Raw genomic sequence first — 24,669 nt, forward strand, 5'->3', positions numbered from 1 at the left:
CCTGTCCACACTGCCAAAGGTACCAATACCTGGTTTAAAAGCCACACTATCATTGTGCTTGATTGGCCAGCAAACTCGCCTGACCTTAACCCCATAGAGAATCTATGGGGTACAGTCAAGAGGAAGCTGAGAGACACCAGACCCAACAATGCAGACGAGCTGTTTCTAATGACTCTAATATATGAGTTTAACTTTTGTATTGAAGAACTGAAATAAATTAACTTTTTGATGATATTCTAATTTAGTGACAAGCACTTGTATCTTATTTTCACGTGTAGCATTGATTTTTTTAAATAAAAATTAAAACGGTGCTTACACTTTAAATTTTTTTGCAACCTCTTTTTTCATGTCACTATCTTTAAAAAAAAAAAAACATTAATAACTTGCTTGCAGATTTTCACACTGACCCCTTGGGTTATTTTATATTCATACTTCATGTTTTTTTTACCGAATTCTTTTCAGAAGTCTCATTGTCATCAGAGCAGGTTTGAAATGACAGTTAAAATCTGTATACACAGCTGATAGAACAGAATCCACCATTTACAAGAGACAATATCGCAGCTCACCTACTCATTTGGTCATCAGGGTTTTACTTATCAATTAATTATGACATCAGTGTTACTCCTATATTTTGACATCACTAAGTAGTGCTTGACTGCAGTATGACAGGACTGTGTGCATCATAGCCTATATGTCTCCCTACGCAGAATTCAAGCTCTCCAATAAGGAGAAACATTACCCGTTAGACCTCATTTTTTTCCCTCATTTTTTTTTACTGTGACATGACAATTTTTAGTCTGGTCATGTTGGGGTGCATTTACACAGCACAGCTATTCTGAACAGATACAGTTAGGTCCATATATATTTGGACAGACACGACATTTTTCTAATTTTGGTTATAGACATTACCACAATGACTTTTATACAAAACAATTCAGATGCAGTTGAAGTTCAGACTTTCAGCTTTCATTTGAGGGTATCCACTTTAAAATTGGATGAAGGGTTTAGGAGTTTCAGCTCCTTAACATGTGCCACCCTGTTTTTAAAGGGACCAAAAGTAATTGGACAATTGACGCCAAGGCTATTTCATGGACTGGTGTGGCCATTCCCTTCGTTATGTCATTCTTAATTAAGCAGATAAAAGGCCTGGAGTTGATTTGAGGTGTGGTTCTTGCATTTGGAAGGTTTTGCTGTAAAGTAAACATGCGATCAAACGAGCTCTCCATGCAGGTGAAACGAGCCATCCTTAAGCTGTGAAAACAGAAAAAACCCATCCAAGAAATTGCTACAATATTAGGAGTGGCAAAATCTACAGTTTAGTACATCCTGAGAAAGAAAGAAAGCGCTGGTGAACTCATCAATGTAAAAAGACCTGGGCGCCCACGGAAGACAACAGTGGTGGATGATCGCAGAATAATCTCCATGGTGAAGAGAAACCCCTTCACAACAGCCAACCAAGTGACCAACACTCTCCAGGAGGTAGGCGTATCAATATCCAAATCTACCATAAAGAGAAGACTGCATGCAAGTAAATACAGAGGGTTCACTGCACGGTGCAAGCCACTCATAAGCATCAAGAAGAAAAAGGCTAGACTGGACTTTGCTAAAAAAACATCTAAAAAAGCCGGCACAGTTCTGGAAGAACATTCTTTGGACAGATGAAACCAAGATCAACCTCTACCAGAATGATGGACAGATAAAAGTATGGTGAAGGCAAGGTACAGCTCATGATCCAAAGCATACCACATCATCTGTAAAACACGGCGGAGGCAGTGTGATGGCTTGGGCATGCATGGCTGCCAGTGGCACTGGGTCCCTAGTGTTTATTGATGATGTGACACAGGACAGAAGCAGCCGAATGAATTCTGAGGTATTCAAAGCCATACTGTGTGCTCAGATCAGCCAAATGCAGCAAAAGTGATTGGTCGTCATTTCATACTACAGATGGACAATGACCCAAAACATAAAGCCAAAGCAACCCAGGAGTTTATTAAAGCAAAGAAGTGGAATATTCTTGAATGGCCAAGTCAGTCACCTGATCTCAACCCAACTAAGCATGCATTTCACTTGTTAAAGACTAAACTTCAGACAGAAAGGCCCACAAACAAACAGGAACTGAAAACCACCGCAGTGAAGGCCTGGCAGAGCATCAAAAAGGAGGAAACACAGCGTCTGGTGATGTCCATGAGTTCAAGACTACAGGCAGTCATTGCCAACAAAGGGTTTTCAACTAAGTACTAGACATTAACATTTTATTTAAAATTATGTAATCTGTCCAATTACTTTTGGTCCCTTTAAAAACAGGGTGGCACATGTTAAGGAGCTGAAACTCCTAAACCCTTCATCCAATTTTAAAGTGGATACCCTCAAATGAAAGCTGAAAGTCTGAACTTCAACTGCATCTGAATTGTTTTGTTTAAAATTCATTGTGGTAATGTGTATAACCAAAATTAGAAAATGTTGTCTCTGTCCAAATATATATGGACCTAACTGTAGATGTTCCAAGGGACGGTTGTGTCCTGGTACTCGTGCATTGTAGAGACAGCCAGTAAGAAGAAAAAAAAATATATATATATATATAGATTGTGGCCCGATTCTAATGCATCGGGTATATGCATGTCCCCGTAGTATATGGACAATGATGATTCCAGAATTCGCGGCAGACTGTGCCCGTCGCTGATTGGTCGAGGCAACCTTTATGACATCATCGTCGCCATGGCAACCATTATGACATCTACGTCGATACTGTGCCCGTCGCTGAATCAGAAACGTGAGACGTCTACGTCCTTTATGACATCATCGACGCTGTGCCCGTTGCTGATTGGTCGAGGCCTGGCGGCCTCGACCAATCAGAGACGCGGGATTTCCAGGACAGACAGAAAGACAGACAGACTGAAAAACCCTTAGACAATTATATATATATATATATATATATATATATATATATATATATATATATATATATATATATATACACACACACACACACACACACACACACACACACACACACACACACACACACACACACACACACACACACACGTATATACAGTATACAGTACAGACCAAATGTTTGGACACCCCTTCTCATTTAAAGATTTTTTTCTGTATTTTCATGACAATTGTACATTCACACTGAAGGCATCAAAACTATGAATTACCACATGTGGAATTATATACTTTACAAAAAAGTGTGAAACAACTGAAATTATGTCTTGTATTCTAGGTTCTTCAAAGTAGCCACCTTTTGCTTTGGTGACTGCTTTGCACACTCTTGGCATTCTCTTGATGAGCTTCAAGAGGTAGTCACCGGGAATGGTTTTCAATTCACAGGTGTGCCCTGTCAGGTTTAATAAGTGGGATTTCTTGCCTTATAAATGGGGTTGGGACCATCAGTTGTGTTGTGCAGGAGTTTGGTGGATACACAGCTGATAGTTGTACTGAATAGACTATTAGAATTTGTATTATGGCAAGAAAAAAGCAGCTAAGTAAAGAAAAACGAGTGGCCATTATTACTTTAAAGGGACACTGTCACCTGAATTTGGAGGGAACAATCTTCAGCCACGGAGGCGGGGTTTTTGGGTGTTTCATTCACCCTTTCCTTACCCGCTGGCTGCATGCTGGCTGCAATATTGGATTGAAGTTCATTCTCTGTCCTCCATAGTACACGCCTGCGCAAGGCAAGATTACCTTGTGCAGGCATGTACTACGGAGGACAGAGAATGAACTTCAATCCAATATTGCAGCCAGCATGCAGCCAGCGGGTAAGGAAAGGGTGAATGAAACACCCAAAAACCCCGCCTCCGTGGCTGAAGATTGTTCCCTCCAAATTCAGGTGACAGTGTCCCTTTAAGAAATGAAGGTCAGTGAGTCCGAAAAATTGGACAAAGTTGGAAAGTGTCCCCAAGTGCAGTAGCAAAAACCATCAAGCTCTACAAAGAAACTGGCTCACATGAGGACCACCCCAGGAAAGGAAGACCAAGAGTCACCTCTGCTTCTGAGGATAAGTTTATCCGAGGCCCCAGCCTCAGAAATCGCAGGTTAACAGCAGCTCAGATTAGAGACCAGGTCAATGCCACACAGAGTTCTAGCAGCAGACACATCTCTACAACAACTGTTAAGAGGAGATTTTGTGTAGCAGGCCTTCATGGTAAAATAGCTGCTAGGAAACCACTGCTAAGGACAGGCAACAAGCAGAAGAGACTTGTTTGGGCTAAAGAACACAAGGAATGGACATTAGACCAGAGGAAATCTGTGCTTTGGTCTGATGAGTCCAAATTTGAGATATTTGATTCCAACCACCGTGTCTTTGTGCGACGCAGGAAAGGTGAACGGATGGACTCTACATGCCTGGTTCCCACCGTGAAGCATGGAGGAGGAGGTGTGATGGTGTGGGGGTGCTTTGCTGGTGACACTGTTGGGGATTTATTCAAAATTGAAGGCATACTGAATCAGCATGGCTACCACAGCATCTTGCAGCGGCATGCTATTCCATCCGGTTTGCGTTTAGTTGGACCATCATTTATATTTTCAACAGGACAATGACCCCAAACACACCTCTAGGCTGTGTAATGGCTATATGACCAAGAAGGAGAGTGGTGGGGTGCTACGCCAGATGACCTGGCCTCCACAGTCACCAGACCTGAACCCAATCGAGATGGTTTGGGGTGAGCTGGACCACAGAGTGAAGGCAAAAGGGCCAACAAGTGCTAAGCATCTCTGGGAACTCCTTCAAGATTGTTGGATGACCATTCCCGGTGACTACCTCTTGAAGCCCATCAAGAGAATGCCAAGAGTGTGCAAAGCAGTCATCAAAGCAAAAGGTGGCTACTTTGAAGAACCTAGAAGATAAGACATATTTTCAGTTGTTTCACACTTTAAGTATATAATTCCACATGTGTTAATGCATAGTTTATAGTTTCATAGTCATGAAAATACAGAAAAATCTTTAAATGAGAAGGTGTGTCCAAACCTTTGGTCTGTACTGTACATGTGTACATACATACAGCTCTGGCAAAAATTAACAGACTATTGCAAAATGTTCAGTTTGTCTGATTTTTCTCTTTTATAGGTATATTTTTGAGTAAAATGTAAATTGTTCTTTTAGTCTTTAAGTTCATAATCATTTAGAAACAACAATACTAATGTTTTAACTCACGACGAGTTCAGAAATCAATATTTTGTGGAATAACCATGATTTTTAATCACAGCTTTCATGCGTCTTGGCATGCTTTCCACCAGTCTTTCACACTGCTTCTGGCGCAAAAATGTAAGCAGTTCTTCTTTGTTTGATGGGGGTTCAGGTCTGGAAATTGGGCTGCCCATGACAGGGTTTTGATGTGGTGGTCTCTTAATTGTTGCCAGAGCTGTATAATATGTATAGAGCCACATAGTATATTGCACAGTGAAGTAGTATACAGCACAGAGCCACGTAGTATATTGGCCAGTCACGTACTTTATTGCCCAGCTACGTAGTATATTACCCAGCCAGGTTTGTCACAGTTTAAAAAATAAACATATACTCACCTTTCCGAGGGCCCCTTGTAGTCCACGACAGCTTCCGGTCCCAAGGTTGGTATGAGCGCAGTACCTGTGATGACGTCACATGACCGTTATGTCATGGCAGGTCTTTCTAGCGCAGGGTCTGTGATGACGTCGCGGTCACATGACCGTGATGTCATGGCAGGTCCTTCTCATGCAGGTGCGCAGGGCCTGTGATGACGTCGCGGTCACATGACCCTGATCCTTCTCCCATACCATCTTTGCCACCGGAACCTGCAGCGGAAGATGACGGCCGGCGTGATCGACTACGGAGGGTGAGTATAGCAGGTTTTTATTTTTAACATTACATTGTTTACTATTGATGCCGCATAGGCAGCATCAATAGTAAAAAGTTGGGGACACACAGCGTTAATAGCGGCGGTAACGGAGTGCGTTACCCGCGGCATAACGCGGTCCGTTACCGCCGGCATTAACCCTGTGTTAGCGGTGACCGAAGGAGTATGCGGGTGACAGGCACTGACTGCGGGGAGTAAGGAGCGGCCATTTTCTTCTGGACTGTGCCCGTCGCTGATTGGCCGCGGCAGCCATAACAGGCAGCTGGCGAGACCAATCAGCGAATGAATAACCGTGACAGAAGGACAGACGGAAGCGACCCTTAGACAGTTATAGTAGATATATATATATATATATATATATATATATATATATATATATATATATATATATATATATATATATATATATATATATATATACTAGCTATTGAACCCGCTCTACGCCCAGGTGGCAAGCATTTATATTGGTATATGGTCTCCATCCTGATATGTGCTGCTCCATCCTGCGTCCCCATCCTGTCATGTGCTGCACCCATCCTGCGCCCCCATTCTGTCATGTGCTGCACCCATCCTGCGCCCCCATCCTGTCATGTGCTGCACCCATCCTGCGCCCCCATCCTGTCATGTGCTGCTCCATCCTGCGCCCCCATCCTGTCATGTGCTGCTTCATCCTGCGTCCCCATCCTGTCATGTGCTGCTCCCATCCTGCACCCCCATTCTGTCATGTGCTGTACCCATCCTGCGCCCCCATCCTGTCATGTGCTGCACCCATCCTGCGCCCCATCCTGTCATGTGCTGCTCCCATCCTGCGCCCCCATCCTGTCATGTACTGCACCCATCCTGCGTCCCCATCCTGTCATGTACTGCACCCATCCTGCGTCCCCATCCTGTCATGTGCTGCTCCCATCCTGCGCCTCCATTCTGACATGTGCTGCTCCCATCCTGCGCCACCATTCTTTAATTTCCTGCTCCCATCCATATGCCCCATACGCTGCTCCATAAAGGTTTATGGCCCCCATAAGATGCTCCATAGTATATGCCCTGTACACTGCTCCATAAAGGTTGATGGCCACCATAAGATGCTCCATAGTATATGTCCCCGTACGCTGTTCCATAAAGGTTTATGGCCCCCATAAGATGCTCCATGGTATATGCCCCCGTACACTGCTCCTTTATGGTTTATGGCCCCCATAAGATGCTCCATTGTATATGCCCCCGTACACTGCTCCATTATGGTTTATGGCCCCCATAAGATGCTCCATTGTATATGCCCCCGTACACTGCTCCATTATGGTTTATGGCCCCGTAAGATGCTCCATTGTATATGCCCCCGTACACTGCTCCATTATGGTTTATGGCCCCATAAGATGCTCCATTTTATATGCCCCGTACACTGCTCCATTATGGTTTATGGCCCCATAAGAAGCTCCATTGTATATGCCCCCGTACACTGCTCCATTATGGTTTATGACCCCATAAGATGCTCCATGGTATATGCCCCCGTACACTGCTCCATTATGATTTATGGCCCCATAAGATGCTCCATAGTGTAGGCCCCCGTACACTGCTCCATTATGGTTTATGGCCCCCATAAGATGCTCCATAGTGTATGCCCCCGTACACTGCTCCATTATGGTTGATGGTCCCCATAAGACGCTCCAGTGTGTATGCATAAGATGCTCCATAGTGTATGCCCCGTATACTGCTCCATAAAGGTTTATGGCCCCATAAGATACTCCATAATATATGTCCTGTATGCTGCTGCAATATATGAAAAGAAAAAAAAAATACCATGCTCACCTATCGTCGCTGGGCGCCGAGTGCTGGGGGGCCTGAGCAGGCGGGGACAGCGGCGCGCTGTGGGGGTCAGGTGTTGGTATTGCCGCTAGTTCAGCACTTGCTATATTCACCTGGCCCCGTTCCACCGCTGCGCGCCGCCATCTTCCGGGTCCTCTGGCTGTGACTGGTCAGTCAGAGGGCGGCGCGCATTAAGCGCGTCATCGCGCCCTCTGAACTGAACGTCACAGGCAGAGGACCCGGAAGAGGGCGGCGCGCAGCGGTGGAACGGGGCCAGGTGAATATAGCCGATACTTACCCTCCTGGCGGTCCCTGCTTCTCTGTTGGAGATCGCGGTGTGCGTTCAGTGTTTATGCATACCGCGATCTCCTGGGAGCGTCACTCTGTGGGGGCCAGACTGCGCCGGCGCTTGCGCAGTCTATAAAGGTTTCGGACAGAGTGACGCTCCCAGCGTTCTATTATTATATATATATATTATAGTTATAGTATAGTAGCATGGCTAAAGGTTGTATAGTCGACGGGAGATATGTGTCACATAGGTGGCTTGTCGCTGTAACATAACCATGCCTATCTATGTGTGTTTCAGGACCTGTGGTGATGTCACGCTCACCTGACTGGCCATGTGATAGGTACCTGGGTGTGGTTACACCTATGTAAAGGAGGTGTGTTTAGCACATGGTGTGAGTGTTTTGGGAGTCTGTCAGTGTGGACAGATTTCCATGTGTCCAGGCTGGATACTACAGACAGGAGTCTGTGTATTGAGAGGAAGAAGCCCTTCTGTGTCTGTGGCTTCAGACCTGAGAAGAGCAGAGGTCTTCTATGGACTTTTATGCTATGTCGGCCTGATGTACGGACTGTTTTCCTTTCTGTTGCTGCCTTGATGGTTTATGGAGTAAATAAACCCACATGGACATTAAAGAGAATGTGCCTCCTGTTTCCTCCTACGCATCTGAGTGGGTACAATCCTTACAATATTTATAAACAAATACACAGTGGGGGAAGTAAGTATTTGAACCCTTCCTGATTTTGTAAGTTTGCCCACTGACAGAGACATGAACAGTCTATAATTTTAAGGGTAGGTTAATTTTAACATTGAGAGATAGAATATCAACAATAAAATCCGGAAAATCACATTGTATTAATTATATACATTTATTTGCATTTTGCAGTGAGCAATAAGTATTTGATCCCTTACCAACCATTAAGAGTTCTGGCTCCAACAGACCAGTTAGACGCTCCTAATCAATTTACCTGCATTAAAGACAGCCGTCTTACATAGTCACCTTTATAAAAGACTCGTGTCCACAGACTCAATTACTCAGTCAGACTCTAACCTCTACAACATGGGCACGACCAAAGAGCTTTATAAGGATGTCAGGGACAAGATCATAGACCTGCACAAAGCTGGAATGGGCTACAAAACCATAAGTAAGACAGGTGAAAAGGAGACAACTGTTGGTGCAATAGTAAGAAAATGGTAGAAATACAAAATGACTCAATCGACATCGATCTTGCGCACCATGCAAAAGCTCACCTCTTGAGGTATCCTTGATCATGAGGAAGGTGAGAGATCTGCCTAAAACTACACAGGGGGAACTTGTTAATGATCTCACAGCAGCTGGGACCACAGTCACCAAGAAAACCATTGGTAACACATTTACGCCGTGAAGGTTTAAAATCCTGCAGTGCCTGCAAGGTCCCACTGCTCAACAAGGCACATGTGCAGGCCCATCTGAAGTTTGCCAATGAACACCTGCATGATTCTGTGAGTGATTGGGAGAAAGTGCTGTGGTCAGATGAGACAAAAATTGAGGTCTTTGGCTTTAAATCAACTCACCGTGTTTGGAGGAAGAGAAATGCTGCCTATGACCCAAAGAACACCGTCCCCACTGTCAAGCATGGAGGTGGAAACATTTTGTTTTGGAGGTGTTTCTCTGCTAAGGGCACAGGACTACTTCATCGCATCAATGGGAGAATGGATGAAGCCATGTACCGTAAAATCCTGAGTGACAACCTCCTTCCCTCCACCACGACTTTAAAAATGAGTTGTGGCTGGGTCTTCCAGCAAGACAATGACCCAAAACATGCAGCCAAGGCAACAAAGGAGTGGCTCAAAAAGAAGCACAATAATTCCTCCAGAAAGATGCGCAAACCTTATCATCAACTTAAGAAATAGTCTGATTGCTGTACTTGCCAACAAGGGTTTTTCAACCAAGTATTAAGTCTTGTTTGCCAGAGGGATCAAATACTTATTTCTCACTGCAAAATGCAAAGAAATTTATATAATTTACTAGATGGTAGCCAGATTCTAACGCATTGGGTATTCTAGAATATGTATGTATATAGCAGCCACATAGTATATAGCACAGGCCACGACATATTCTTGAATACCCGATGCGATAATACAGGCCACGCAGTATATAACAGTGGCCACGCAGTATATAACACAGGCTAAACAGTATATAACACAGCCCATGCAGTATATAACATTGCCCACATAGTATATAACACTGGGCACGTAGTATATAGCAGCCATGCAGTATATAACGCAGCCCACACTGTATATAACACTGCCCACGTAGTATATAGCAGCCATGTAGTATATAATGCAGCCCACGCAGTATATAACATTGCCCACATAGTATATAACACTGCCCACGTAGTACATAGCAGCCATGTAGTATATAACGCAGCCCACGCAGTATGTAACACAGCTCATGTAGTATATAGCAATGTGGGCATTATATGCGTGGTTAAAAAAGACTTAAAATAAAAAATAAACATATACTCACCTTCTGAAGACCCCTTGAAGTCCTGGCGCCTGTGTGCAGTGCACGCGGCAGCTTCCGGTCCCAGGGTTGGTATGAGCGCAGGACCTGTTATGACGTCGCGGTCACATGACCGTGACGTCATGGAAGGTCCTTCTCGCATAGCATCCTTGGCACCGGAACCTGACGCTTGCACTGCCGAGGACAGCGCGCCACGTCGAAGGTGAGAATAACCTTTTTTTTAATTATTATTATTTGTAACATTAGATCTTTTTACTATTGATGCTGCATACGCATCATCAATAGTAAAAAGTTGGTCACACAGGGTTAATAGCAGGTGAAATGACAGACTGTCTGTGCGTGATGTAAACCACGTGACGCAAAAAAGTACCTAATTTAATAGTTGCAGCATAGTCCTGATGTGTTTTCCCTCATCTTTTAGTAGGCCCAGGGATTCATCACGTGCTCCAATGAGTACACCAGCTCCCCAGGCTGCCAGTAAGGTGATGGACCGCTGCGCCGCTGCATTATCCTATGTAAAGCGGGCTCACACTGCCGAGAGCAATGGCAGCGTATGCTACTGTAATGCTGCGAATCGGCTGGTTTAAACCCTGGCTTAGTTCCCTTTTATGATCACTCCTTTGCTGTACCATCACTATTATTATCTCTCTGCTTTGACACACTACATTTATTATCCCAGTACTGTGTCATCACTGTGCATATTCTCCCTGTACTGTGCTATCACTGTGTGGATTCTCCCTGTACTGACATCACTGTGTGTATTCACCCTGTACTGTGTTATCACTGTGTGGATTCTTCCTGTACTGACATCACTGTGTGTATTCTCCCTGTACTGTGACATCACTGTGTGCATTATCCCTGTACTGTGACATCACTGTGTGCATTATCCCTGTACTGTGACATCACTGTGTGCATTATCCCTGTACTGTGACATCACTGTGTGCATTATCCCTGTACTGTGACATCACTGTGTGCATTATCCCTGTGCTGTGACATCACTGTGTGTATTATCTCTGTACTGTGACATCACTAAGTGTATTCTCTCTGTACCGTGACATTGCTGTATGTATTCTCCTTGTACTGTGACATCACTATGTGTATTCTCCCTGTACTGTGACATCGCTATGTGTATTCTTCCTGTACAGTGACATCACTGTGTGTATTATCCCTGTACCGTGACATTGCTGTATGTATTCTCCTTGTACTGTGACATCACTATGTGTATTCTCCCTGTACTGTGACATCGCTATGTGTATTCTTCCTGTACAGTGACATCACTGTGTGTATTATCCCTGTACTGTGACATCACTAAGTGTATTCTCTCTGTACCGTGACATTGCTGTATGTATTCTCCCTGTACTGTGACATCGCTGTGTCTTCTTGTACTGTGACATCACTGTGATTAGATTCTCCTTGCACTGTCATCATTATGTGTATTCTCACTGTACTGTGACATCACTGCATGTATTCTCCCTGTACTGTGACATCGCTGTGTCTTCTTGTACTGTGACATCACTGTGATTAGATTCTCATTGCACTGTCATCATTATGTGTATTCTCACTGTACTGTGACATCACTGTGATTGGATTCTCTCTGTACTTTGACATCACTGTATGCATTCTCCCTGTACTGTGACATCACTATGTGGATTTTCCCTATACTGAGACATCACTGTGTTTCTTTCTTTTTTTTTTAAACTGCAAAATTTATTAACGTTTCATCAATTTTAAACAAATAAAGAAGAGTCAAGACTAGGTTTTACAATGCAAAACAAAGAAAATAAGGAGAATATCAGTGACTCTCCAACCACACTACAGGAGAAACATAAATAATTTATCAAACATATAACCCTAATTTGTACGAACATAAAAGACAAGACACAGTCCATAAGGGAAGAAAGGAAGTATCAGAAGAAGGGAGAGTCCAGCATACAAGTGGAGCCCAGAAGTAATCCCAAGGAGCCCAGACCGAGAATCACTGTGGTTTGCTGACCTTCTACTGTGACTTAGGATATCATTGTGTACATATTTGTGTTTTTGCGACATCACTAGCAAATATCAAAATATAAACAATAGTTGCAATAATAATTTAGCTACATTATTATGAAACCTCATTATAAAATTGACCAAAATAAGGACGTTTCCACCAAAAAGCTGTGGAATGTTACCAATATTACCGATAATTGAGTGTCATAATGCGTTTGTTATGCTATTCGTTGTCTTAAAATGCCACAAGCTGTTCTAATTCTACTGTGAACAGGGTTTGAGATTCGGTTTTATTTCTATCCTCCTTTAACCTCCGTTCTTTGTTGATTGACTGCAGTGGTGATGTCGCTTCTACAGTGCCTGTAACCGGCTGCAGCAGATCATCAAAAACCGAGAGACAAAGCTGGATCGTGGGAGGGCGATTGAAAGCTTCATTTGTTGTTTTATACATCTCAGAGCCTATGGAGTAGCAAAAGTTAAGAGGACAACCCTTTTAATAGTGGTTATGGCGAGCCTCTCCCCAAACACTAGGCAGGATTATACATTTCTGATGTAAGGTCCCCATACCTGGTGCCCTTATTTATGTTGCGGCTGCCTTTTATTTCCTGCTCTGTGACCTTTTCTTGTTGCATTGGCATTGGAAACGCTGTAGAAAAAATACATCAAGCCTCCCCTGCCCATCATGTGCTGTAAATTGGACCAGTTTTGATGATGGCATCAGGTATGCTGATCATAAAATCAGAAATGCTGGGAGTGGGGATTAACTTTGGGTTTAGAATAACCGCAGATTGCTTCGCACCCACCGTATAAGAAGACACCCGGCATATAAGACAACCCCCGACTTTTGAGAAGATTTTATATTTTAACTGGAAAAGTTGGGGGTCGTCTTATACACCCAGTCGTCTTATACGCCGGAAAATACAGTAAATAAAAATAGGTGCATTTTTATAATTCGTATGTGGCCCTCTCCTCATTATTAAAGGGACACTGTCACCTGAATTTGGAGGGAACAATCTTCAGCCATGGAGGCGGGGTTTTGGGGTGTTTGATTCACCCTTTCCTTACCTGCTGGCTGCATGCTGGCTGCAATATTGGATTGAAGTTCATTCTCTGTCCTCCACAGGACATGCTTGCGCAAGGCAAGATTGCCATGTGCAGGCGTGTACTACGGAGGACAGAGAATGAACTTCAATCCAATATTGCAGCCAGCATGCAGCCAGCAGGTAAGGAAAGGGTGAATAAAACACCCAAAAACCCCGCCTCCGTGGCTGAAGATTGTTCCCTCCAAATTCAGGTGACAGTGTCCCTTTAAGGAAAGATCGTATATGTACAAGTGATGGGCTATCCATTGATGGAGTCAAGATCCTCATCTGACACCCCTCATAATGTGTTATATTGACTTCTTTTAATTCCTAGGAACCATGCGGGATGGGCGACTGCTTAGGCATTTTACAAGAAAACGACAGAAAGCAATGAGGAGAAGGGTCCACCAAGTGAATGGACACAAGTTTATGGCAACTTATCTACGTCAACCAACATACTGCTCACACTGTAAAGATTTTATTTGGTAAGTGCGGCAGAAATGCGAGCTGGCCCAGTATGCCGTATATGTATAAATATACCATATATACATTTCTGAAGGGGAAATATTTGTTTCCATGGAGGGTACGCTCTAGTAGGAAATGACGAAAAAGAGATGGTGTAATGTACAATATTAATCTTAGCCCCATGCCTACTACTGGACATTGAGCTGTTAGGGTATGTTCACACGTTCAGGATTTCCATCCTTTTTTTTTCAGGACAGTTTTTTTTAAAAACTGCAGCTCTTGGCAGAAAACGCAGGTCCTTTTTTTGGTCCTTTTTTTGTCCTTTTTTGATGCGTTTTTTGATGCGTTTTTTTATCCTTTTTTTATGCAGTTTTCTATGCAGAGACTGTGTGTTTCCTAGGAAGCTTTTTAGGGCTAAAATGGCTGAAAATACCCTAACCCTACCCCTAACCCTACCCCTAACCCTACCCCTAACCCTACCCCTAACCCTACCCCTAACCCTAACCCTACCCCTAACCCTACCCCTAACCCTACCCCTAACCCTACCCCTACCCCTATTCTAACCTTAGTGAAAAAAAAAAAAAAAAATTCTTGATTTTTTTATTGTTCCTACCAATGGGGGTGACAAAGTGGGGGGGGTGTCATTTACTATTTTTTTATTTTGATCACTGAGATAGGTTATATCTCAGTGATCAAAATGCACTTTGGAGCGAATCTGCCGGCCGGCAGATTCGGCGGGCGCACTGCGCATGCGCCCGCCATTTTGCAAGATGGCGGCGCCCAGGGAGAAGACGGCCGGACGGACACCGGGACGCCGGGTAAGTATAAGGGGGGGAGATTAGGGCACGGGGGGGGCATCGGAGCACTGGGGGGGGGGCATCGGAGCACGGGGGGGGGCATCGGAGCACGGGGGCGGGATCGGAGCACGGGGGGGCAGCCACACTCCGCCCACGCACTTCCGCCCGCTCCCCCGCACTTCCTGCTGCAGCGGTTCTGCACATCAAATCGCAGTAAAACCCGCAGATATATTTTTGATCTGCGGGTTTTACTGCGATTTTGATCTCACAATGGAGGTCTATGGGTGCAGAACCGCTGCGGTTCAGGAAAAAGAAGTGACATGCTCCTTCTTTTTTGCCGCAGCTATTCTGCGCGGCTTTTTAAACGAAATTACGGACCATGTGCACAGCAGTGACTGTTTTCCATAGGGTTACATTGTTATGTACCCTGCATGGAAAACTGCTGCGGAACCGCAGCGGCAATACCGCTGCGGTTCCGCAGTAAAAAACGCACTGTGTGAACATGGCCTTACAGTGCCGGCAAAAAAAATCTTTACATTTGCGCAGCAAAAAAAAAACTTTACATGTAAAATCCACCTCATAATTTCACTTTTTAAAAGTGTACACAATGGGGGAGATAATAAAAAACTTGTCTAATATTAAAGCTGGCTTTGTTGCAAATATCAACCAATAAACGCTCAGTTTTCACTTCTCTGGTAAAGCGAAAGCTGCACTCTGATTGGTTGTTATGTGCAGCTCAGCCAGTTTTGCTATTAGGCAGTCTTTTATTATCTCCCACAATGGGTCGAAAGAAGCTTAAAATGGAAGAGAAATCCGGTGCCTTGACTCTGCTCGAGAAGGGGGATTCGGTGATTGCTGTAGCTAGAGATCTGGGAGTGTCAAGAGAAGCAATTTATCAACTGAAGTGGTCGGCGGCATCATTGCCTCCTGGGATGGTACCGCAGAGGAAGTCAGGCTCTGGCGCACCTAAGAAGACTTCACCAAGGACTGATAAGCTTCTGAAGCGTGAAGTGATGTCACATCCTTCTATAACTGCCGTTGAACTAAAAAACAAGTACCCTATGCTCCTCCAGATCATCGCAACTAGGACAATTCGTCACCGACTGCAGAAGGACCTGGGTCTACCAAGTTGCAGTGCCGCAAAGAAGCCCCTGCTCACAGCAGCAATGAAGAAGAAAAGGCTTGTAAGAAATATCATGATTGGACATCTGAAGAGTGGAAGAAAGTGATGTTTAGTGATGAGAGCACTTTCAGGCTGGTCAGGGGAGGCTCAAAGGTTGTGCGTCGTCCGAGTACCGTGTCACGGTATGACCCAAAATATACAGTTAAGACTGTTAAACACCCTGACAGTGTGATGGTGTGGGGTGCTAAATCCATGCCTAAATGACTGCAGATGGTGATAAAATGTAAGGGTGACATGTCAAAATACTAGTTGTAATAAAATATCCACAATAAAACACTTGAATCCACTTGAATATTAAGATTTTGTGGTTTCATTGAACTTGTAAAGATTTTTTTTGCCAGGACAATACATCATGCCGGTGCTTGGCAGGCTCCTGGTATGCTGATTTGCTTAATCTTTTGTGCATTGTACTGTTTCAGTGCAACTAAAATAGGGGAAAAAAAACTTTTTAATCATCTTTATTAAAAAATTTCCTACTGTTTTGTGTTTACATCTACTATGCAGACCTATGCGTCTCCTTGGTAACAGACTACAAACAAACCCTGTGTAGTCTAATTCTGTAGTAGTCTTTCTCCCTTCAACATGTCCTTTAGTTTTTACTAATAATCTGAATGTATGTTGCAAAGGATTAGGGTGGTCTGTAATCATGGAGACACACAGGTCTGCACATGTGGACATAGCTTGTCATTGGTAGAGCTATGTGAATATCGTCTAACAATGATCTCATGTTCTCGTTCTTATAATATGCCATTATTATATTACAGGGGAGTGTTTGGCAAGCAGGGATACCAGTGCCAAGGTAATGTAACTTCCAGCACATTTCCCTTTAATATAACATTCGAATAATGCTGATTTATTGGGCTGTGATCTAGAAAGTTGGTCAAACATGAGCAGTGGTCTAAAAAAGTCTCCAAACGAAAGCTGGATCTACATTAGAGATGGCTGTCGGCCAAATGCTTGTTCAGCTAACAACTCTTTTTCTTCCTAGCTCTGCCGAGTCTTCAGGTGTTTCCACTGGGCAGAGGAGAGAAAGTCACTGCCAGACATTTGTCATTGTCTTTTTTACCTAAAAACAAAACAATTGGGTGGTGAAAATGCAACAGCTGGTCTTTGTCGGGGGAGCTTTGGGAAGCCCATCATACACATCAGATCATCAGCCATTCCCACAAAAATCAGTGGGCTCATTCAACTTTTATCTAAGAGAAATAAATGGGAGTTCTCTCACCAGGTGGTAGGTACAGAGTCAAGTAGAGGAAGAAGGTGGATGAACATTGATGAACATCTGATACATTGTGTTGAGAGCAAATTTTCATTGTGTTGAAAAGGAAGGATGAAGTCATGTTACTGGATCCAGACTCTTAAAGGGAGTTTGTCACCTCCAAAGTGCAAATTAAATGGCTTAAACATTTACTGTACAGAGGGGACTTTTTCTTTTTAAATGACCTTCGGCTCAATCTCAAGCCATGGCAACCTAATGGATGAGCGATCTGTGGGAAGATAGATCTTGTGCAGGCCTATGTGGGTCCACCAGGGTCTTCTCCGCCGTTATCATGATAGTATCAAACCATCGGGTTGCCGGTCTTCCTCTTCTCCTTGTTCCTTCTACTCTTCCGACCATGATGTCCTTCTCGTATGATTGCTCTCTTCATATTATGATGTGTCCAATGTCCCTTTACTAATCATACCTGGCATATACATTTTAACATTATATTTGCAGAATAAAATCTTCCTTTTTTATAATATGCAGATGAGGGTTCTTCAGCGCACACTTTGCGTGGTCTATCACTTGGTGAACCGTTACGCCCTACAATTTGCATTTTACACCCAGTCAGACATACACAGGAACGTGTGGATATTCTGTGTTCTCTATGAGAGACGTTACTGGATTCCTCTGGCAGTGACTTACCTTTCGGAAGCCAAAAGCATAGACTGTAGACAGTCTAAGGCGCAGGACCTTTCTCTGCCCTGACATCAGCTGTTGGGGGAAAGTCATGAGGCTCAATACGTATTAACCTGTCCGCTAATCCCATTGACAAATGCAGGGTTTGGCCAACTTTATTCTGTGTATGGGGGGTCTTTAAGGAATTGTTGGGGGACTTCCTACACTGTAGCTTCTTATTGACAGGATATGCCATAAATGGGAGTCCCAACAGTATCTCGAGAACAGTACCTCTAGAAATGAACAAGTGGCCCCGATAGGCGTTTTTCTCTCTTCATTTTTTCAGGCATGACAAAAATACAGATGTGCCATGAAAGTCTGAGATGGATGGCTCGTTAACAGCAATCTATATAATGTTTAGATTGGTATGATCATACCATTGATAGGGTAGTATAAGTTAATAATGAGAATAATGCTTATACACAGTTATGACAAACTTGTTGGGCAGCTCCTTTGGCATAGATCACCGTACGGATCATTTCCTTGTTTGCAGTTTTTTTTATGTGCTCGTTAACGACTGTTGCTGGATAAACAAATCATATATGGATATCAGTGCGTAAAATATGTGTGCATTGTGCAAGGAACAAGGTTGTCAGGGACAGACATTAGCACATATGCAAACACGGCGGTGATAACTGGCCTTTTAGCCAAGGGCGCTGGGTTTAATCCTATAGATTTTGTTACCAATAGATTCTGCCGACAACAAACAGCCAATGGTGAACATAGAAGAAAAGGGGCTCCACAATAAAAACCAAACTAGGGTAAGAAACATTATGGTTTTGGGTTTCAGCCCCAAGGATCAAATGTTCCCCTTCCCCCTTGTATGACCTCTGGGGCCATTTCACTAGACTGAGGTTTGCTAAAGATGCATCCGCACCAGGCAGAGTCCTCCTTTGTCTTACAGGATTAGCCCCCTTGGTAGCCACTTTGCTTCTATGATACATCTACCATTACAGATAGGGTGGGATAGTTTTCTGAGATGCTATATGGACAGTGAGTGTATTGGCTAGAGACCTGGAGGTCCCTTGGCTCATATGAGAAGACCCGTGTACCCTGTTGGACATTTTGCAAGTGACACAACTACATATGTAGAGTGACTGTCTAAATGGGACAACCTTTTTAAGTTGTTCTTCAGCAGCTAGGGCACAGTACAATATTATACACAAGAAACACATGTAGACCTACCAAAACTGATTGGTTGTAGTGATCACATTTCTTTGATGTCATTCCTGCAGGAAGTAAAAGACCAGCAGCAACAGGGCAATGACCGAACAGGAGAGATTGCGTATTGCTTTTTTATTATTTACCCTATTTTGAGCCTTTCATAAAAAAGTTTTATCCTCCAAACCGCCTCTTTAATGACATGCATTTTTCTTTCGCTGTATTAACCCAAGCTGCAGCACAACCTCTTTAAACATAAATATTTAGCTTCTTGTCAATCCTTGAGTCTTTAATCATGTGGTGTGCTTTTTATGAGCTATAATCTATGCATTTATATTTGTACAGGATGCCATGCAACATCTTATATTCTTATAGAATGGATATATGCTATTTTATGTTTGTCTCATTAGCAAACACAGAACCATGGGATAGCCTGCTGCCACCAGGAGGCTGCCACTATTATTGCATTTAAATAAAATTGGCTCCTCCCCAGCAGACTATACTTCACCTGCTGGAGTGAGGCTTCCTCAGTTCTTTGTAGTGTCGGTTGGAGGCAAGGTCTATCTCAGACCTGTCGTAGGTTAGGCGATTATAATTTTACTTTTGTTTTCAGATTGATGTCTCAGGGTAGCAGAGTGTAATAGTGGACTCTGTTTCACCCATGTGGCAGTGGAGAGTACAGACTGTAATTGTTCAGTCCATACCCTCTAGTGTCAGTGTGGTCGGACCAATGTAGCTTGACACTGTTGATAGTCAGTTACTGGATGGAGGTCCGTAATCCAACTAGCTCTTGCCCATCGCGTCACATAGCGCATTTGTGCATGGAGCAAAAACTAAAGGGATCTTCAGGATAGGTGAGTATAACCCTGTCATGGGTCTTTCTCTCCCACCACAACTCCCCAGGGACCTCTATGACATCTGAAGAAAATATGGCCCATCCTGCCTTAGGTCGTGATTTAGCGCAGTCTGTAGCCAAGCGTAAGCACGTGGCTAGATCCTTTTCTTGCCATGAGGAATTTACCAAGTTTTACAGAGAGCGTCAGAACACCGAGGCAAATGCTTTCAAAATTGAAGCCTTACAGAGGTGATATATCCCTTTCAAGCAGAGCTGGTGGCCTCTTGGTCGCCTCCACCGGTGGTTGACATTCCGGTGTCTCGCTTATATAAGGTGATCACTCTACCTCTTGCAGGAATTGTATTAAAGACCTCACAGATAGATGCATAGAATATGTGGCTGGGTCCACTTTTGAAGCAGTAGGTTTTGCTCTTTGCCAAACGGTTTCTGCCACTTGGGTTTCCAAGCCGGTGACAGCATGGGCTAAGCATTTGTGACAAATTGTTTTCGGCTGGATCCAAGGATATGGAATTAGCCGAGATAGTTGATCAGATTGCACAGGCAGGGAAGTATCTCTGCTCAGCATCCTTGGATGCGGCTGAGTGCTCGGCCCAGGCGGCATGCAATTGCGTGACGATTCACCGCTTGCATTGTGTGGAGGGCCGACCTAGCTTCAAAAAGATTTCTGACAGGACTACCATTCCAGGGGTTTCATTTATTTGGAATCATGCTAGATAAGGTAATTTCGGAAGCTACAGGTGGCAGAAGCACCCTGCTTCATCAATCCAGGGCCATCCATCCTTTTCAGAAGCGTGGGGCCTTGTATGTTCGTTCCTTTCATCAGTTTCCAGCACTGGATGAGTCGGGTCAGCAGGTTAGACTGTAGGTCTCCCAGGAGAACTACCATTAGACGAACAACACCTGCCAGATTTCCTTCTGGATCAGGATCTAGGCCCTCTGGGTCAAGAGGCAACAGGAAGGTCTATGTTTGAACGGCGGCCCCCACTTGGGGATTCTTCCCGGGTGGATGGCTGCCTCTTCCTTTTTCAGGAGGTATGGCATGGGACAATCAGCAATGTTTGGGTCAGGGAGGTCATTTCTTCGATAATTCACTGAAAAAAGGACTATAAATCAATAAAAACATCACTGAAAGAGAAAAATCAGCCATACTTGCAATACCATATCCAGACAAAACTGGACAACAGGATGCAGTAGGCAGGGCCGGTTTTAGACAAATTGGGGCCCTAGGCAAAATTCAAAGTGGGGCCCCCATGTCCATATAAAACACATACATGTTGCACCGTTATCGGTGTCACCAGTGTTTTCAATCAGTGTGCCATCCATGTGCCATCTGTGTTTTTCCGGTATGGATAATGGAAATGAAATTACAAAGCTTCTCATATACTTTCCACGTTAAACACGGACGGCTCACGTACAGCACACGGACGGCATGTTTACACAGACTCGTAGACTTGTCATCTGTGCTTCTGGGAAAACATGGACATGAGTGCAGCAGCGTAGGTCAAATAGGGCACACGTGGCATCTGTGAAAAACATAAGTCGTGTGACGGGGGCTGTACAGTCACATAATAGAAAACAGCAGAATTACCGTCATTTTCTACATCCTACCTCACTAACAGCAGAATAAAAAGCGATTACGGTAATAAAAAGTCCTACATGTCCCTCAAACTACTCTGCTAAATCCTGTCTGTCTCCGTGGCCGATGGTTCGGGGTCCCTGATATTATTCACTTTGCCGCTATAATATAAGGTGCAGCCACAAGGCCCCTGCATCCCAGTGCTGAGACTGGCAGAGACCCCTGGAGCATCAGTGCTGGAGCTGTGGGGGATTTATCATTTCATGCTAATTATTTTTATATTCTCAGAAAACCCCTGTAGTGTCTGTTCACACCCACCATTTTTGCTGCGGATTGATCTACAGTGTTGGCAGGAAATATTCAGCATTTGTGCAGCCTTTTCACTTGCATTTTTGTGTCCCATTCATTTGAATAGGGATAAAAACACTGAAAGACGACAGCAACAGATTTCTTAAAAAAAAAAAAAAAAAAGGGTCTTCTGGCCACTGTCCGTGTCTGGCAGAATACATCGGGAGCAGTAAAGAAAGTGTGGACAGACCCTAATATAAGACACAGGCATCAGACATATCTTATTTTTCGGATTACAGGATGCACTTTTTCCCCAAAAATTTTTTTGGGAAAATGGGGTGCATCTTATAATGCAGATATACCTTACCAACTTTGGTGGAGCAGGGTCCAGGGTCTCTGTAGGCTGGAAAGAAGAGGGGATCGCCTGTGCGGTCCGCTGCTGCGGATGTTCAGTGCTGCTGGGGCTCTGCCGACATTTTGTGAAGGGCCAGGCAGAGCCCCTGCAGTTGCATAGTTTCTTATGGGGTGGACTCAGGGAAAATGGCTGCCGGGGGCGGCGCATGAGCAGATGGAGATCTCGGCACCAAGATCTTGGGAGATGAGATCTCATCTTCCGAGATCTTGGTACCGAGATCTCCATCTGCGCATGCGCCACCCCCGGCAGCTATTTTCCCAGGAGTCCACCCCATAGGAAACCATGCCATGCAACTGGGGCGGCACGGTGGCTTATTGGCTAGCACTGCAGCCTTGCAGCACTGAGGTCCTGGGTTCAAATCCCATCAAGGACAACATCTGCAAAGAGTTTGTATGTCGTCCCTGTGTTTGCGTGGGTTTTCTCTGGGTACTCCAGTTACCTCCCACACTCCAAAGACAGGGAATTTGGGTGGCCTGAATGTCCATGTGAGCGGACGCGCGGCAGAGCGCTCCCGCTACTAATCTTACCATTATCCTCATAAGCCGCAGCTGAGCGGCGATTTGCGGTGCTTACCGGCTGCAGGAGAGTTCCGGGAGTGCGGCGGTGTACAGCGGCGGCCCCGGGGTCAGCGAGTATGACCAGGAGGAGGCAAAGAGACGCCGGAGCCGGCGAGGCAGGGACCGGCCAAGATGGCGCCGACGCCAGGGAGAAGGCGGAAAAGGAGAACGCTGCATGCCAGAAGCGAATGGCTGTGGCGGCAAAGCTCCAGCAGTTTGCTAGAGTGGAGGCCGCAGAGAAAGTAGAGGAGGAAGCCGGAGCTGACACAGAAGAGGAGGAGGAAAGCCCAGCAGAAGAGCAAGAGGTACAGCAGGGGAGCAGTGATAGCAGCATGGCGGTGGTAGTAGGGGGATCTGAGGATACGGTGCCAGGAGCAGAGCCCACCCATAAAGACGTTTTTGCACTGGTGTCCTCATGCAAACAATCCCTGACCCAGCAGCTACAGGAGGTCAAGGGGGACACAGCCCAGATAAATGCAGCCCTGCAGAAGATTGACAAACGTGTGGGGGCTGTAGATGAAAGAGTGAGTACTGCGGAAGATCATATAGTGCAGCTGCAGAAAGCGGAGAAGAAGTTTGCTCAAGCAATATCGGAGCTAGCTGCAAAAAATGAGGATCTGGAGAATAGGTCCAGAAGAAATAACATCCGTATAGTGGGTATCCCTGAAAAAACTGAGGGGAGGAATCCCACGGAGTATATTGAAAGCTGGCTCCTTGAGACCTTTGGTGATGCAGCACTGACAAAAGTATTTGCGGTAGAGAGAGCCCACAGGGTCCCACCGAAACCACCTGTCCCTGGAGCGAGTCCCCGTACCATGCTTGCCAAAATCCTAAATTACAGAGACAGAGACATTATCCTGAGGAAGGCTAGAGACATGACGGATTTGACAATTGGAGGTCAAAGAATTGCTATCTACCCTGACTATTCAGCCCTGGTACAGAAATAACGGATGATGTTCACGGGTATCAAGAGACGGCTGAGGGAACTGGGAGTGCAATACTCCATGATGTTTCCGGCACGACTGAGAGTGGTTGCGTTGGATAAGATTCATTTTTTCCAGACACCGGAGGACGCTACCCAGTGGATAGATCTCAATGCTATAAGGCTTAAAGGAAAAGGAGATTGAAAATACGGGGTGGGCCGGTCGGGGGGTATTTCACTGTTAAAAGGAAAAGAGATTGACTGACAGTACATTGGTAATTGGGATGTGAAGGTTTGAGGGTGGAGCTGGGCATTACTCAGTAAATGCCCTGGGAGTGCTGATATGGCGGTTGGGTACGAGGGAGGAAGGGTGTGCAGCGTACTAAAAGTTTACTTAGTTTCCTTGCAGTTGTAATTTAATACATGTTGGAATATTTTATTCTTTTAAGAATTGCACCGAATTCTGTTATAAACGGTAGCGGGAGGCGGAAGGAGAAGGTTATGTTAACAAGTGTTCGCAATGGGTGATGGTGCCCCACTCTTGATAAGAGGCAGAATGTATAGTATTGGAGGGGAGTGCGGGGGAGGCGGGGTATGGGTAAGGGAGGGGAGGGAAGTTAGACAGCTCAGAACTGGGAGTAACGACATAGCTAAAGATGATGAGTCATATATTAGGGGGCCGCTTTAAGATATTGAGTTGGAATGTGAGAGGTCTGGCGGATAAGTATAGGCGAGCTGCGAGCTTGCAGTATGCAAGGGATCAACGGGCCTCTATGATATGTTTGCTGGAGACACACTTGATACGGGAGAAGGTGGACGTACTAAATAGACGATGGATTCAGAAAGGGGTATCACTCTACCTTTTCGACGTACTCAAGGGGTGTGTCAGTATTGGTGCCGGTGGGAGTGCAGTATGAAGAGGTGAAGGTATGCGTGGATGCTGATGGTCAGTATGTGGTGATACAGTGTATATTATATGGAGTGAGGGTGTGTGTTGCGGCAATGTATATTCCACC

At 44.7% G+C, this 24,669-nt stretch overlaps 1 protein-coding gene across 1 annotated transcript in view; it reads left to right on the plus strand.

Annotated features, from left to right (window-relative positions):
• The window catches only part of PRKCH (protein kinase C eta), a 206,065-nt gene that overhangs the window by 93,596 nt on the left and 87,800 nt on the right, over window positions 1-24,669 (plus strand). Inside the window, exons 3-4 of the mRNA XM_069733683.1 lie at window positions 13,829-13,979; window positions 16,704-16,738. Coding sequence (XP_069589784.1) covers window positions 13,829-13,979; window positions 16,704-16,738 — 186 coding nt within the window. The remainder of the gene's footprint in view (window positions 1-13,828; window positions 13,980-16,703; window positions 16,739-24,669) is intronic.

The sequence above is a fragment of the Ranitomeya imitator genome, chromosome 1 (assembly GCF_032444005.1).
Source record: "Ranitomeya imitator isolate aRanImi1 chromosome 1, aRanImi1.pri, whole genome shotgun sequence".
Taxonomy (NCBI): Eukaryota; Metazoa; Chordata; class Amphibia; order Anura; family Dendrobatidae; genus Ranitomeya; species Ranitomeya imitator.